Here is an 18,119-nt window from a genome sequence, read left to right on the forward strand (position 1 = left end):
TTACCACTATAAATATTGCTATGATCTGAAGAGACCTCTGTTATAAAAGATATTTCAATGAGCACATTGTTTGAAGAGAACAGTAATACTACCAATTTAATGCCAAATATATTATGTTCAAAAACTAGCTGAGCACATACTAGGTCCCCATCACTTTGCAAGGAACAAAGTAGTTAACTTTTTATCAAGTGTTAAGTAAAATAAATATTTTTCTTACCGTTCAATCAGTAAGCTTAGTAATTCCTGTGGTTTACAAAATGAACGGTATGTAGTAAGAAAAGTACGGACAAAATTGGGATCTGAAAAGATAAAGAGTATAAAATGGGACGTATGTTCAATTTATTCAGTTTCATTAATTCAAAGTAGCATATTTTGGAGGACTTCCTCCTTTTTTTTTCAATGTTAATTTATTTTTGAGAGAGAGAGAGAGCGAGAGAGAGCGAGAGAGAGAGAGCGAGAGCGTGCACGCGTGAGAGCAGGAGGGGGGCAGAGACAGAGAGGGAGATACAGAATCTGAAACAGGTTCCAGGCTCTGAGGTGTCAGCAAAGAGCCCAATGGAGGGCTTGAACTCTGAACAATAAGATCGTGACCTCAGCAGAAGTCAGAAGCTTAACCTACTGAGCCACCCAGGTGCCCCTTTTCCTTTTTCTTTTTATTCTGGTTCCTCCCACCATGGTCTTCCTGCCAATTATGGGATTTCTTTTTTTTTTAATTAAAAACAATTTTTAATGTTTATTATTTTTGAGGGACAGAGAGAGACAGAGCACGAGCAGGGGAGGGGCAGAAAGAGAGGGAAACACAGAATCCACAGCAGGCTCCAGGCTCTGTCTGAACAGAGCCCGACGCAGGGCTCGAAACCCACAAACCGTAAGATCGTGACCTCAGCCAAAGTTGGATACTTAACCGAGCCCCCCAGGCACCCCATGGTATTTCTTGATAAATGAGGACTGTTTTCCAATTTAAGAGTCATACAATTTTTATGAATATTTAATAATTAATGAAGTTAACAATACTATACATATATATTTTTAAGTTTATTTTCAGAGAGAGACAGAGAGAGAGAGAGAGAGAGAGAGAGAGAGAGAGAAAGAGAGAGAGCACAGTGGGGGATGGGCAGAGAGAGAGAGAGGGAAAAAGAGAAAATCCCAAGCAGGCTCCGCACTGTCAGTGCAGAGCCCGACGTGGGGCTCAAACCCATGAACCGTGAGATTATGACCTGAGCCAAGTCAGACGCTTCACCAACTAAGCCACCCCATGTGCACCAACAATACTGTATTTTAGAGACATTTAATTAGTTATTTATTCCCTTTGATCCTATGGAATTCTTTTTATATTTTAGAAGCAATCCCTTTTTTTCCATGCCTCAAGCATTTTTTTCTTTTTGCTTCAAGTTTTTAAAAAAAATTCTAGTTAGTTAACATACAGGGTAATATTGGCTTCAGGAGTAGAATTTAGTGATTCATCACTTATGTACAAAAACTGGTGCTCATCACAAGTGGCAAACTTTTTTTTTAAGTTTATTTATTTATCTGGAGAGAGACAGACAGCACAAGCAGGGAAGGAACAGAGAGGCGGGGGGGAGAGACAGAATCCCAAGCAGGCCCTGTTCTGTCAGCACACAGCCAGACGTGGGGCTCGAACTCACAAACTGTGAGATCATGACCTGAGTCAAAATCAAGAGTCAGACGCTTAACAGACTGAGCCAGTCGGGTGCCCCAAAAATGGCACAACCCAGGTAAGCAAGCATTTGTAATGAGTTTCACATACCTGCATACATATGATATGTTAACCTTTCAATTAATTTCACCACAGTTCCTCCTTTAATGATGGGAATTCCACTTCTACTTTGCAAGTTGTCTTCAAAAACAATGTTTTCCTCAGAGTCTTTTACCACAAAACGATACACTTCAGGACTTGGTAATCTCAGTGGCTGCTCATTTTCTTCTTTCAATAACACTGAATCTAGCATTCGATCTAGTGTACTACGATAGTGAAGAGAAATAAGTGCGGCCATCCAATTATTTTTCTCTTCAGCAGACTTAGCAGCAAATATTATGCTGTTTTCATCTTTGGATACTATTTCAAAAGCATGTTTACACTCACAGGTATCTTCTTTATCACATATTTGTATTTTCCTCATGACAAATTTTTCTTTTAATCTGTATTCTGCACTACTGTAACCTGGAAGGCGTGACTGGCTATGATTGGGCTTACAGCTAATCATTAAGCCATCAAAGAGAAAAATATGCCGTTCATGTTTAGCACCAATTCGTGTCAATGGACCTTCCATAATGAATTCATTACAACACTGTCCAATATCTTTGCCTTCCCATCCATCTATGTTTTTCTGAATTTCATTCATTTTTTTAATAGCCAGATGCTTGCTTCTTAAGTGACGATTATAAAAAGGGCAAATAGGATCCCTAAAAAAAAAAAAAAGATAAATTTAGCTTTTTCAATGACTAAGCAATCCAAATTTCTTTAAGCTACCTCAAATCAAGTGATAAAAATATTAAATAATCAAACACTAGATTTTGCGCTCAGCATTACTTCCTCCTACTAACTTTGCCACAACAGACACATGCCTCAATTTCATTATTGTGAAAGAAAAGTACTACAGAAACTGTATTTCATTCCAAATGCCATACGAACTAAAGTTACAAAGAATCCTAAATTTCTTATATAACATACAAAAGTTACTATATTTAATAAAATTTTAAAAGATATACTATCTCAACAATATGACAATACCAATTAAAAATTTTTTTAATTTTAGAGAGAGACAGGGAGAGAGAGTTTGAGTGGGGACAGAAGGTGGGGGAGAGGGGGAGAGAGGAAGAGAGGGAGAGAGGGAGAGAGGGAGAGAGGGAGAGAGGGAGAGAGGGAGAGAGAGAGAGAGAGAGAATCTCAAACAGGTTCCATACCCAGGGCAGAGCCCATCACAGGGCTTGATTCCAGGACCCTGAGACCATGACCTGAGCCAAAATCAAGAGCCGGACGCTCAAGTGACTGAGGCACCCAGGCGCTCCTGACAATGCCAATTTTAAGCTCAAAGACCAAAAGAAAAATGTAAAACAAAAGTATAACTTTCAGGGGCGCCTGGGTGGCTCAGTCGGTTGAGCGTCCGACTTCAGCTCAGGTCACGATCTCACGGTCCAAGAGTTCGAGCCCCGCGTCGGGCTCTGGGCTGATGGCTCAGAGCCTGGAGCCTGCTTCTGATTCTGTGTCTCCCTCTCTCTCTGTCCCTCCCCCGTTCATCCGTTCATGCTCTGTCTCTCCCTGTCTCAAAAATAAATAAAAACGTTAAAAAATAATTAAAAAAAAAAAAGTATAACTTTCAAGAATGCAATTATCACTACGAATAAGACTTCTTTTATGGGGCGCCTGGGTGGCGCAGTCGGTTAAGCGTCCGACTTCAGCCAGGTCACGATCTCGCGGTCTGGGAGTTCGAGCCCCGCGTCAGGCTCTGGGCTGATGGCTCAGAGCCTGGAGCCTGTTTCTGATTCTGTGTCTCCCTCTCTCTCTGCCCCTCCCCTGTTCATGCTCTGTCTCTCTCTGTCCCAAAAATAAATAAACGTTGAAAAAAAAAATTAAAAAAAAAAAATTAGGCATCAGATCTATAAATGAAGTATGCAGAAGCATTCATATTTTCAACAGTTTGGAATTACCCAGGTCGGCGTCTAGGTGAATACTGCTTGTAAATTCGGTCCATACTACCTTGGAGATTCATAAGAGCAGTAATAGCTTGGTTCAAACATTCTCTGTCTTCCTGCTCTTCACTACATGCTTTCAATTGCTAAAAAAAACAAACAAATATTAAACCTGCATTGTTCAATTCTTTCTTTTCTTATAGTTAGAGGAAAGAGCAACAAAAATTATTAACTCTAAATGAATTTTAAATATGCTTAATAATATGCTTAATAAAACCAGTTATACTTTTATTTCATTACATACCTGATCTCTCGAAACCAAGTCTCTTTCTACATATGTAAATATAATACACATATAAAGTACTACTGCCAGAGCAATCAGAAAAAGAAGCAAGTGTGAAAAACATTTGGACATTTTCCAGATACATAAAAATAGTTTGAAACATGCAAAACATGAAGCTTACAGGTTGCTTTTGTTAGTAACTATAAGATAACCACGTAAGTTATTTCATATTCTTGAATGATTAAGTTCTTATGTTTCAGAAATGTCTAAAAGCTTGCATATCTTTGTTATATAACATAATCAAGTATACAAAATTAAGCAACCCAATCCATCATAAACTTTTCTGCAAACAGCATCTTTGAGATTCAACTGGTATCTTTTACAACATAAAATTAACCACTGTAGTAAATATCAAGAAACCATGAAAGCCAATATTCTATCTCATTAACACTTAGAAATAAGGTTTATAAATTTTTAACAACTCTGGCTTTATTGGACTTATCCAACATTTCTCTTGTATCTCACTCTCAAAATGAAAGAAAATTTACCTTGTAATAAATAATTCAGTTTGGATGATGATCCAATGTTTTTTTTTTTTTTTGAAGAAAGAACACAAGCAGAGGAGACACAGAGAGAGAGAGAGAGAGAGAGAGAGAGAGAAGGAGAGGGAGAGAGAAGGAGAAGGAGAGGGAGAGAGAAGGAGAAGGAGAGGGAGAAGGAGAAGGAGAGGGAGAGGGAGAGGGAGAGAAAGAGAGGGAGAAGGAGAGGGAGAGAAAGAGAGGGAGAGGGAGAGAAAGAGAGGGAGAGGGAGAGAAAGAGAGGGAGAGGGAGAGAAAGAGAGGGAGAGGGAGAGAAAGAGAGGGAGAAAGAGAGGGAGAGGGAGAGGGAGGGAGGGAGGGAGGGAGGGAGAGACAGGGGGAGAGAGAGAGAGAGAGAGAGAGAGAGAGAGAGAGAGAGAGAGAGAGAGAGAGAATCCTAAGCAAGCTCCACACTCAGCATGGAGCCCAACATGGGGCTCAATCCCACAATCGTGGGATCATGAACTCAGCTGAAATCAAGCGTCAGACATTCACCTGACTGAGCCACCCAGGCACCCTTCCAACATTTCAATTTGTTTGACAAAAGAAGTCAAAGTGGAGCATTATGTAGATATTATATACAGATTATATAGATACAAAAATACATTTATGCAAGAACAAATATGGAAAACTTATAATCACTTCTTTCAGAAAATTTTTAAAAATTTAAACCTATTTCATGATTTTAAACTACCTTACTAGAAATTTTGTGATAAATTTTCCTGATATTCCAAGAACAGTCTGAAAACCATTCAATAATGATCCCCTTTCCTCAGCAAGGAACTGAATAAATATTGTTTGAGTCCTAGGTCATTACCTTTTTTAAGTTTACTTATTTTTTAGTAATCTCTATACCCAACATGGGGCTCAAAGTCATGACCCTGAGGTCAAGAGCTGCATGTTCTTCTGACTGAGCCAGCCAGGCTTTCCTAGGTCCATTACCTTTCATTTATATATCCTAAAAATTATTCTCCAGAACACAGAACCATCTGTGGCATGTTTTGAGATACATGTAGAAGTCTTATTACCAAAAGATCAGCAATATAAACACTTGAAGAGACTATCATTAGAAATAAAGCCTTAATTTCTAGATTAAGAAATAAGAAATTGAGAGGATGAAAGTAAAAGAGGCCAAATACCAAAGAAATTGGAAAAGGATCAGGGCTTGGTCATTCGGACTTCTAAAGGTGAAACATTACTAGCCAAATCACTTATTTTGCTGCTTTAAAGATTTCGTGCAAAAAGATTCTTCTCAGCTCTACTCTAAAACATTTCCTTAGTAAATATGGGTATTGATGATATAAAATGCTTAATTACAGTTTTTTTCTTACTGCTTCTGTCAATCCAAATTTCAAATTATCTCTAACAATGACAGTCTACCAAAATGAGAGCTGCTCTTCTATTTAGGTGTATGAGGATACTATTTCTACAGTCTACTTAGTCTTCAGGCTGCTCAAACTCATCTATATAAATGGCCATGTCTTTTCTAAATATCCATGTTATAATTAAAGGCTGTCAAGGAGCAGGAAAAAAAGGATATTTCAAGGATATTTCAGGGTATTTAAAGCATAGGATTTCCTAGTGATCAAAGTACATAAAGCAGTGGCTCTGTTTGCCATGATCTTAGTTCACCAATTTGCTAAACATTTCCTGAACTTTAATTAAGATCAGTGAGATTTAATAAACATCAAATAAATACCCAAGCTATCTATAGACATTTGAAAGAATGTATTCTAAACATCTTACGGCAACACAGAAATTACCATACTGAACTACCTACAAATAAGCCCAGCTCTTTCACATCTCTATGGCTTTCTATAGGGTTTCTCTGCTCCTCCTTATCCACCTGGCAAATTAGCCTCTGGACAGCTCAAATGCCTCTTCTCTATGAAACTCTTCCTTTTTCTCCCTCCTTATATTCTCTTAAAATAATATCAAATTTATAAAAAATTTATGAAAACAATACAAATAATTCCTGTATAATAGGAGTAACCAACTTTTAACATTTTGCTACATATGCTTCCTTATTCTGTGTGAGGGTATGTGCACCATTTTACCCCTGAACTATTTGAGAGTAGTGTGTGATGCTATCCTTTCAGTTCCTTGCTGAGGAAGGAGAACCGCTGCTAGTTTTGAGATGGTTTTTGGAATACAAGAAAAACTTAAGAGATACACAAATTACTCTCAAATACTATCATTCCCCTTCATTCCTTTAATATGCCAGCAGTGCAACTTATAGCAAAGATACTCTTCTATGGTAGTGACTGACTTCAGGAGATGTAACATTCATGAACTTCTATTATCTAATTTTGTGCATATCCAATTTTGTCAATGTCCTGATAATCCTTAGAGTAATTTTCTCTCCAATACAGGATGCAGTCAGGTTTCTACTGGCTCTCTCTTTTTTCCAGTTTTATTAAGATATAATTGACATGCAGCACTACCTAAGTTTACCATGCACAACATGATTTGATTTACACATATTGTGATTTACTGCCACTCTTAATCTGCAAAAGCTCCTCAGCATTTACCTTTCATTGCTCCCCAAAATAAATTACACACCAGAGTAGGATAAAAATCCCTACATCCCCAAAGCCCATATTAATTTTTTTCTTACTTCCCTAGACATTGTTACTCCTGTCTCAGCAATTCCACAGTACTACTTCTTAGACACTTAATTACATTTACTTGTTGTAATTATTTGTTTAATGTTTATTTTCTTCACTAAGCCATGAATTCCTTAAACCCTGGGATATGTTTTATTTACTTTTATGTTTATTTATGTTTTGAGAGAGCGAGTGAAAGACAGAGTGTGTGTGCTCAAGCAGGGGAGGGGCAGAAGGAGAGGGAGAAAGAAGTCCCAAGCAGGCTCTGTGCTGACAGCGCAGAGCTTGACACAGGGCTCAAACTCATGAACAGTGAGATCATGGCCAGAGCCGAAACCAACAGTCAGACACTCAACCAACTGGGCCACCCAGGAGCCCCTATTCATTTTTAGTATACTACATGGTAGATATCCAAAGGTAATTAGAATGAATGACTACTGTATAAATACTTATAATTTTGTTAAATGTTTAGACAAGTAACAGCAATACACATTTACTTAGTTCTTACTCTATGCATGCTCTTTTATGCATTACCTTACTTAATCTTTGGTACAACTCTGTAAGACAGGCTCTATGATTATACATATTACAAATGAAGAAACCAAGGTACAGAAAGGTTAAGTAATTCACCCAAGATAAACAGCAGAGTGCATTCAAACCCAGAAATTCTGATTCCAGGGTTCATGTTTTTTGCTGTGCACTACACTCACTGCCTATCTACAATGATGCAGACACTATGCAAAACACTGGTTTCTGCCTAAATCTGGTGACCATGAGTTGAAGGGGACCCCCTCAATGTTAAAACAAACTGGATAATTACACAGTTTAAGAAATAAAATGAAGTTGGTGTGCTTTGGAAAAGAGGTCAAGGAGAGAAATGTCCTTTCAATATATGCCTAAACTAAGCAATAAAGTGGAAATGATCTTTCATCAAGATGTAGTATCTTATTGTGAATACAAGCTGGCACAGCCACTGTGGAAAACAGTATGGAGGTTCCTCAAAAAACTAAAAATAGAACTACCCTACAACCCAGCAATTGGACTACTAGGCAGTTATCCATGGGATACAGGTGTGCTGTTTCAAAGGGACACATGCACCCCTATGTTTATAGCAGCACTATCAACAATAGCCAAAGAATGGAAAGAGCCCAAAAATGTCCATCAATGGATGAATGGATAAAGAAAATGTGGTGTATATACATATAATGGAGTATTACTTGACAATCAAAAAGAATGAAATCTTGCCATTTGCAACTACGTGGATGGAACTGGAGGGTATTACGCTAAGTGAAATTAGTCAGAGAAAGACAAAAATCATATGACTTCATATGACTACAAAAACAGGGAGGGGGACAAAACAGAAGAGACTCACAAATATGGAGAACAAACTGATGGTTACTGGAGGGGTTGTGGGAGGGGGGATGGGCTAAATGGGTAAGAGGCATTAAGGAATCTACTCCTGAAATCACTGTTTCACTAAGTGCTAACTAATTTGGATGTAAATTTTAAAAAATAAAAAATAAAATTTTTTAAAAAGATGTAATATCTTATGAACTTGACTAAAGAATATATTCCTTGCTTACTTGATAATCATTATTCTCCTTACTTGTCTATAAGTATATCCCGAGATTTTACATTACACACCATGTAAGTTTTTTCTTTATGAGACTTCTTGAAATACTTATCATGATTCTCTTGAATTCCTATAAAAATGCTGTATCTACTATGGATGTCTGTGTGCCTGAAGGTAAATTATAATAAATTATAAATTTGTTTCTAATTCATTATACTGGGAATGCAGTCTTGGTGTGAAATAATATATGTGATCAATTCTTTTTTTGTAATAATAAAGTTCTCTCAACATTTTCATAAAAATAGTGTTTTAGTAATTTGGTGAGAATTCAACTCATTAAAACCTATCACTTTTCTTTATATGCTTTGGGAAAAAATGCATTATCTTCCTTAGGATGTCCTTGAATCATGTGTCAGCACTGAAAGAATACTAATTATGTAGCAAAATATTTCTTGTAGTCTTTTTCAATAAATAGAACATTTCTCTTAATAGAGATTATCTCAAGGTCTTAATGTTATAATACACTCACACACAGGAACACAAAGCCAGTGACAAAGCAAATGTTACATAATCTTAAGAATTAGTGAACCTAGGTGAAGGGAGCATACTATACTATTTTTGCACCTCTTCTCTGTTTTTCAAAGTAAAAAAGTATTTCCTAAAGAAACTCAATCGTCTCATATCGAAATATTGTCTTCTCTTTCCCAATGAGCCTCATTAGAATTATTACAAATAGGTCTTCCTGTTAAGCTTTAAATTAAATTAAGAAGGATTACGTTCTCTTGACAGGAGACTTTTTATTCTTTCCATGACTAAATTTCCAAGGAATGACCAGACAAGCAAAGAATGTTACTTGGCCTTGAACACACCAATTGTGAAGTGAGACCAGATAAGTTCTTACCAACAGAAGAATAAACATAGAATATGCTAGAAAATAACAAAGTTACTTATAAACCAGGAAATGAATTATTTTTTTCTTGTTCCTCTTACATAAGGATTGAATTATGTATTAAGAAAAAAATCTATAATTTATCTGAGGAAAAAAATTAAAAAATGAAAGTAGTTTGTCATCAACCTCAGAAAGATTAAATTTGAAAAGAACCAAAAAGAAATATATCACCTATAAGATGAACTTTAAAGTACTGCTACGAATAACAATAATATAACAATTCACTGTAAGGTAATTTCAAGTAAACTATATGTGATATACTGTAATTTCTCCTTATGTAGTCATTTTTCTATTTTATCATAAATTCTGGTTCTGGGAAATAAAAGTTGAATAATATTTACTTATTTTTTTAAAATTTTTTAATGTTTATTTTTGAGACAGAGAGAGAGCATGAGCAGGGGAGGGGCAGAGAGAGAGGGAGACACAGAATGTGAAGCAGGCTCCAGGCTCTGAGCTGTCAGCACAGAGCCCGACATGGGGCTCGAACTCACGAACTATGAGATCATGACCCAAGCCGAAGTCAGATGCTTAACCGACTGAGCCACCCAGGCGCCCCAAAAGTTGAATAATATTTAAATGCTATGTCCACAAATAAATATTCCTTGGTATATGACTGAAGCAAATACTTCAGATTAAAAACAGGTTTAAAACTGCTCCAGGATTGTGCTTTCTATTCCCTAAGGAATGTGACAGCCTTAAGTTACACTGGCCTAGCTTTCTTTCTTATGGTTCTCTTCCCAAAGTAAGCTTAACATGAAATGAAATTTCATTTGGATGAGTACTTGAGCCAAACAATATCACAAAAAGGCAATCTACAGAATGGAAGAAAATATTTGCATCTGATATATATGATAAAGTACTAATATCCATAATATATAAAGAACTCCTATAACACAACAACAAAAATGTAAACCCCCCCCCCCGAATAGCAAAGGATTTAAATAGGTATTTATCACAAGAAGATACACAAATGACTAACAAGCATATGAACAGATGCTCACCATTACTAATCATTAGGGAAATGCAAATCAAAACCACAATGAGATACCACCTCACATTCATTAGGACAGCTATTATAAAAAACCAAAATTACAGGGGCACCTGGGTGCCTCAGTCGGTTAAATGTCTGACTTCAGCTCAGGTCATGATCTCATGGTTAGTGAGTTCAAGCCCCACGTCAAGCTCTGTGCTGATAGCTCAGAGCCTGGAGCCTGCTTCAGATTCTGTGTCTCTGTCTCTCTGTGCCCCTCCCCGCCATGCTCTCTCTCAAAAACTAATAAACATTTAAAAAATACAGACAATATCAAGTGTTGATGAGGATGTGGAGAAACTGGAATGCTTGTGCATGGCTGATGGAGATGTAAAATGGTATAGTGCTATGGGATAAAGTACAGTGATTCTTCAAAAAATTAAAAACAGAATTACCATCTGATTTAGCAATTCCATTTCTGGGTATATATCTCAAAGAACTGAAAGCAGACTCTTGAGGAGATATCTGTGTACCCATATTCACAGCAGCATTATTTACAATAGCCAAAGAATAGAAGTTACCCAAATGTCCAGTCACACAATGGCTCCATAACAACATACTTAGCATACTTAAAATGGTTAAGATGGTAAGTTTCATGTTATGTATATTTTACCGTAATTACAAACAATTTTATGTTTTAAAGAACCAATGGTATCAGGGGCACCTAAGTGACTTAGTTGAATGACTCTTGATTTCAGTTCGGGTCCTGATCTCACAGTTCATGAGACTGAGCCCCATGTCGACTGAGCCCCACATTGGGCTCTGTGCTGACAGTGCAGAACCTACTCGGGATTCTTTCTCTCCTCCTCTCTCTCTGCCTCTCCCCAACTCATGTCATCTTCTCTCTCTCAAAATAAACAGCAAAAAAAGAAAAAAAAAACAATAGTATCACAGTCAGAAAAGATTTAAGAGTAAAAAGTAGTTTCTCATCTGCTCATGTGATAATCCGTTTAGCTTGTGTTTAGAATTACTCCTTATTTCAGTGTTTTTCAAACTGCCTGTCATAATCCATTAGTGGATCACCACCATTTTTTAAAAGAAACAGAACAGAATATAAACAGACACAGCATGAAATGTTAAGTAGCATTTCATGAAAGTTTTTGTTTCATATGTTTGTGTGTGTGTGTGTGTACACATATGTACATATACACTGATCGGATGTTAAATGCATTTCTCATTGTGGATCACTCCCACTATATAACATAAAGAATGATTCTCACAGGACAATAAATGCTAATAACTGGACCACATTCTACAATATTTGGGCCCTTGTGATCCCACTAATTGAATCGTATGCTTAGCAAGAATCAGTGTATGTTTCCAAATATGTTTATGCAAGTTATGCCTATATCGTAATTATGTAATTCAATTACTCACTACATAAGTCAAAGAAATAGGAGTATAAAAGGAGATATTTATATGAAAACTCAAATAATTTTAAAGGCAAGCTCCTTTAAAAAGGTATAAGGAAAATGACATAAAAATTTTGGAAAAATTATGAAAACCTAGGTTTTTGCACTCAGATTGTTTTACAAACATCTTCAAGTTCATGTACCATCTAAAAGAAATGGAAAATAGAGGGGCGCCTGGGTGGTTCAGTTGGTTAAGTGACGGACTCTTTGTTTCAGCTTAGGTAATAATCTCACAGTTTGTGAGTCCAAGTCCTACATTGGGCTCTGTTTTGACTGTGCTGACAGTGCAGAGGCTGCTTGGGATTCTCTGTCTCCCTCTCTCTGCCCACCCCTCCACCTTTCTCTTTTTTTCTCAAAATAAATAAACTTAAACGCGCATTATAAAAAAATAAATGGAAAATAGAAATCACAGAAGATAATTTTTGTGATATAAGAAAGATTCACAAAGAAAAGATTTTATCCTAAGTCAACAGATTAGCAAATAAATACATACAAATGTTGATCTACAGGGGTTTTGTGTGTGTTTATGAGAATGAAATGTATATAATATTCAAAATGACTGTTTAATTAGCTGACCAACTTCAGTCCCAATTACGAGGACATGGAGTCCAGTGATTAACTGGTGGCAAAACAGCTACCAGGATCAGTCTCAAGATAAGTCAGGCCATCATTATTAATGATGCAGACATAGCTGTAAAATTAACCCTGAAGATTTTAATTTTTTTAAATGTTGTTTTTTTTTTAATGTTTTTATTTATTTTTGAGAGAGAAAGAGACAGAGCATGATCAGGGGAGGAGCAGAGAGAGAGGGAGACACAGAATCCGAAGCAGGCTCCAGGCTCTTAGCTGTCAGCACAGAGCCCGACGCGGGGCTTGAACTCACGGACTGTGAGATCATGACCTGAGCCGAAGTCGGATGCCCAACCGACTGAGCCACCCAGGCACCCCTGAACATTTTAATTTTTTTAATGTTTTATTTATTTTTGAGAGAGAGTGAGAGTGAGTACAAATGGAGGAGGGACAGAGGGAGAAGGGACAGAGAATCCAAACTGGAGTCTGTGCTGACAGCAGTGAGCGCAACACAGGGTTTGAACCCACGAACTGTGAGATCGTGACCTGAGCCAAAGTCAGATGCTCAAATGACTGAGCCACCCAGGTGCCCTAACCTTGAAGATTTTAAAAACCAATCATCCAGATAGGGAAAAAAAAGTAAGCTTCAATTATGAAGTCAAACAAGGATTTTAAATATTGGCACATACTAGAAGGCAATTATAAGACTAATGATAGGACTTCCAATTAGACATGAACATTCTCCAAAAAATTTTAGAAATCTAAGTATACACCTAGGGCAGACAATATATTATTCATAATGAAGGCTGCAATTATTTTTATGAGCTCTTTAGAGATCCATTTATCTCCACAGAGACATTCAGAATCAAGATGTTCACCTATTTGTGCTCAAAAACTTTAGCATCACACATTATGGGTAATAAGACTTCATAAAGAAGAATTCCTGAGGGGCACCTGGGTGGCTTGGTTAGTTGAGCATCAGACTCTTGGTTATAGCTCAGGTCATGATCTCGCTGTTCATGGGATAGAGCCCCACATGGGATCCCACGTGGGATTCTCTCTCCCTCTCTCTGCACCTCCTTTGCTTGCATGGTCTCTGTCACTTTCAAAATAAATCAATAAACTTTAAAAAAAAAAGAATTTTTTTTAATCTTTACTTATTTTTGAGAGAAAGAGAGACAGAGTGCAAGTGGGGACAGAGAGAGAGGGAGACACAGAATCCGAAGCAGGCTCCAGGCTCTGAGCTGTCAGCACACAGCCCGATGCAGAGCTCGAACTGGTGAACTGCGAAATCATGACCCAAGCCGAAGTCGGATGCCTAACCGACTGAGCCACCTAGGTGCCCCCAAAAAGAATTCTTGAGATAGCTTCTCATTAGAAATCACCAAATGAATTCCTTGCCTAGGTGCCTACAAGATAGAGTTATTCTGGCTTTAATATTATTACTAAAGAGTTAGATGGAAAAAGTCTGAACAGGTTATTTAAAATAACAACTTGGTATCCTAAAGGAGATGTACAAAATACTTACGCAGAAAGATGCCTAGCTTCTAAAAAGTAATTTAAAATGTGGAAGGGGGTGCCTGGATGGCTCAGTGGGCAAAATGTCCGATTCCTGATTTCAGCTCAGGTCATGGTCTCAAGGTTTGTGAGACTGAGCCTCACACTGGGCTCTGCGACAGCCGAAGCCTGCTTGGGATTCCCTCTCTCTCTGCCCCTCCCCTGCTCACACACTCTCTCTCAAAGTAAATAAGTAAACTTCAAAAACTTTTTAAAAAAATGTTGCAGAAGAAAATTTTACTAAGCAAGATATTTTGAAATTACAAATGAAAAAGGGAACTAATCTGAAAGTAGACAAAAGTCCTAGATGTTAGCTGGAGTCAATGAAGATCAGTAGCTATGACATAGAGAAATTAGGATGTATGGTACCCTGAAAATATCTATCTCTCCACATGCTGACTTGGGTAACAGTCCTAAAGATCAAGTTAAAGTGCAAAAGGAACGTGGAGTAGAAAAAGAAACATACACTCACGAATTGTGATGCCTATCTAAAGGCAGCAGATATTCTTTTGTAACTAAGTAGTAGTGCTTTAAAGGCTTCAAGGAATAAGTAATGAGAAACCACCCGTATCTCATCAGTGAAACTATAACCCTTAAATATAGAATATACTCACTTTTAATTAATGCACAACAATAATAACAAATAGAAATATGGAATGCAAAGACAAGCCACAGGAGAGAAGATATTTAAAATGGCAAAAGACTTCAATAAAACTACAACAGTTATCTAGAAGGCCAATAAACATATACTCAAGCTCATTAATAATCAAGGAAATATAAATTAAAAACATGAGATACCATTATAAATATACCAGATGACCATTAATTTAAAAGTCTGAAAATATGCATAAAGAGCAACATAAACACTGATGCATTCTCTTAAGAGTGTAAACTGTACAACCCACTTTGGAAAACTGCTTGGCAATATCTATTACATTTGAAAATATGCACATCTTATAACCAAGCAATTTCATCTTTTAGTATATACTCTAGAGAAATAAAATGCATGCACATATGTACCAAGAGATATGTACAAGAATGTACATATCAAGTGTTATCAGCAATAGCAAAACACTGTTCATCAGCTAGGAAAGGATAAATAAATTTGCAATTTATTCAAACAATGGAAGAAAAACTAGAAAAACATACAATATCAATAAATTTTACAAATATTACTTTAAGAGAAGGTACAAGACACAAAATAATATATATATTATGAACTAATTTATATCAAGTTCAGAAACAGGCTATATATATTTTTAGTGAGATATATATATATATATATATATATATATATATATATATGGTTAAACTGTAAAGAAAAGCATGTAAGTAAGTGCCATTCAAGTCGGCATTGTGGTTTACCTCTGGTGTGTTTATACATTCATTTATTATATAACATGTTTACATTTTACATTTTTCTATATGTAATATAATTTACTAAGTTTAATAAGTTTATACTTTATTTATTAGAACCTTTAACAATTCAATATATTTTTATGTTTACTGATCTTCAAAAAGAGTTCAAGTTTTACTGTAATTCTTTTTATATGTTGCTTGGGTTCTAGCTACGAGAGGAAGAATACTATACTGTATGGAAAAAAGAAGTGCTTTTCTTAATAAGTTAAAATGATGGAAATTTAGACCAATGTTTTGCATTTTACTAATTAACGTAAGAGGCAAATCACTGTTATTGTGTGCCTTCAAAAATTAATGAAAAAGTAATCTCTATATTAGTACTCTGAAATACTGTATTACAAAATGACAGATAAAGACATATTTTCCTCTCTCTACCACTTGGAAATGATATGAAGACAAGAAACATAGGGTTTTATCCATGGAAAAGAAGGTAGACATTTAAGGTATTTTATTTTTATGAATAGAAAGTATGAAAAATAATATGCCAGATTAAAACTAGTTCTTAAGCCTCATAAATGCAAGTACTTTCAGTTCAGGAAGACTTCATCTTACCTTTAATAATTCAAAATAGTGCCAACAATGATATACAGGCACCAGCATAAGGCGTGGAAGGACATAACGAACTGCCTCTTTAAAACCATCAGCAATGGACTGTAAAGTAAAAAGATGTAACAGTATATCTCTGGTATCAAGAATGTACAACAGCAGTGCCTAACACAAGTAACTTTTTATTTAAAGTTTATTTGTTTTGAGAGAGAGAGAGAGCGCGCGTGTGCAAGTGGGGACGGGGCAGAGAGAGAGAGAGGGAGAGAGAGTTCCAAACAGATCCATGTGGTCAGCGCAGAGCCCAACATGGGGCTCAAACTCAGGAACCATGAGATCATGACCTGAGCTGAAGTCAGATGCTTAACCGAATGAGCCACCAAGGTGCCCCTTAACACAAAAAACTTTTAAAGATATAAGATAACAGACTTAACCAAAACAATAATGGAAATCATGTTCTATATGGAAAGAGAAGCACTATAAAATCAAGGGTTTTTTCCTCCTTTAAGTTATTAGATATATACATTTCTTCATCTCTTATACAGCCAAAATAACTTTCACAATAGTCCTATACAACTTTTTTTCAAAAGTTTTGGCTTTCCCATACCCTAAAAGAGTTTTGAAAGCTATGTATCCTCTTGCACATTTTTGTATCATCATTTGAAATATCTTAAGTGATTACAAAGGATGTATTTTTTGGAATGTTGCATACTGTAAACGTGATTTAAATATGTTTCACCAAACAATGACTAAATAAACTTCAAATTTAGCTTATTTTACAAAAACATCTCTCATATAACAACATTGACAAAGCCGATCTTCATTGTCAAAATAAACAGCTAGATCAGACAATGTCTTCAAAAAGTCTTGGCTGCATTCTTAAGTTCAAATACACGTTAATGTCACAGTCTGAAGTACAGAAACCATCTGAAAGAATCTATAACTGCTTCTAACATAGTGCATCCAGGTATGAGAACATCACAAGCCTTCCCTCTCCGTTATTTCAATGTCCAATGAAAGATGAGGTACTCTTCGGGGTGCCTGGGTGGCTCAGTCGGTTAAGTGTCCAACATCGGCTCAGGTCATGCTCTCGCAGTTTGTGAGTTCAAGCCCCGCGTTGGGATCTGCTGACAGCTCAGACTCTGGAGTGTGTTTCAAATTCTGTGTCTCCCTCTCTCTCTGCCCCTCTCCCTGCTCATGCTCTGTCTCTCTCTCTCTCAAAAATAAATAAACATTAAAAACTTAAAAACAAAAAGATGAGGTACTTTTCTTTTAGGAAGTTAATATTCACCCTTGTAACAAACATCTTACTTCTTAATCCTCGGATAGTTAGATACGACAAGACAGAGATATGACATGACATTTTAGCTACTGAGAATTTTTAACACAATTAAACCCACCTCCTGCTATTTGAAACCTTTTTGCTTTGTACTCAATGAATTCTCCTTCAAAAGCAAAAGTTTTGTGTTCTCCCTGGCTGGGACCCTGCAGGTTTTTATACTTTGGATCAATGCATAATGGGAAATTAAATATTGCTGGCAAGGGTAATGTGTAAGGAAAGTTGGAAGAGAAAATGCAAAAACACAAACAAGGTAGCAGGTAGGCTAGAAACTGATTCCCTGAAAGCTGTCTGTGCCCTTATATCACCTGGGAAATCTTAGCGAATAGCTAGGGTTAGGTATATCCCAGTTTTGAAAACTAATCGTCCACAGAATAAATGATTTTTTAAAATTTAGAAGGGATTTAAAAGTCACTCATATTGATTTTAAATGTCATTAAGGTTGACTTAAACTAGTATTTCTCCTCATTAGATAAATATAGAAAACAGCAATAAAGGAGGAAAAAATCTCATATGATGCTTTTGAAAGTATCCTCATAGGCAAGGGGTGCCTGGGTGGTTCAGTTGGTTAAGTGTCCGACTCTTGACTTTGGCTCAAGTCATGATCTC

At 36.5% G+C, this 18,119-nt stretch overlaps 1 protein-coding gene across 3 annotated transcripts in view; it reads right to left on the reverse strand.

The window, feature by feature from the left end:
• The window catches only part of SOS2 (SOS Ras/Rho guanine nucleotide exchange factor 2), a 90,432-nt gene that overhangs the window by 32,296 nt on the left and 40,017 nt on the right, over positions 1–18,119 (reverse strand). For 2 of the 3 annotated variants that reach the window (XM_045059891.1, XM_023255675.2), the window contains exons 8-11: positions 16,181–16,279; positions 3,670–3,797; positions 1,769–2,424; positions 218–299 (exon numbers count right to left, since the gene is read on the reverse strand). In XM_045059891.1, coding sequence (XP_044915826.1) covers positions 218–299; positions 1,769–2,424; positions 3,670–3,797; positions 16,181–16,279 — 965 coding nt within the window. The remainder of the gene's footprint in view (positions 1–217; positions 300–1,768; positions 2,425–3,669; positions 3,798–16,180; positions 16,280–18,119) is intronic. The other variant, XM_045059890.1, reaches the window with a different exon arrangement.

The sequence above is a fragment of the Felis catus genome, chromosome B3 (genome assembly GCF_018350175.1).
Source record: "Felis catus isolate Fca126 chromosome B3, F.catus_Fca126_mat1.0, whole genome shotgun sequence".
NCBI classification, from domain to species: domain Eukaryota; kingdom Metazoa; phylum Chordata; class Mammalia; order Carnivora; family Felidae; genus Felis; species Felis catus.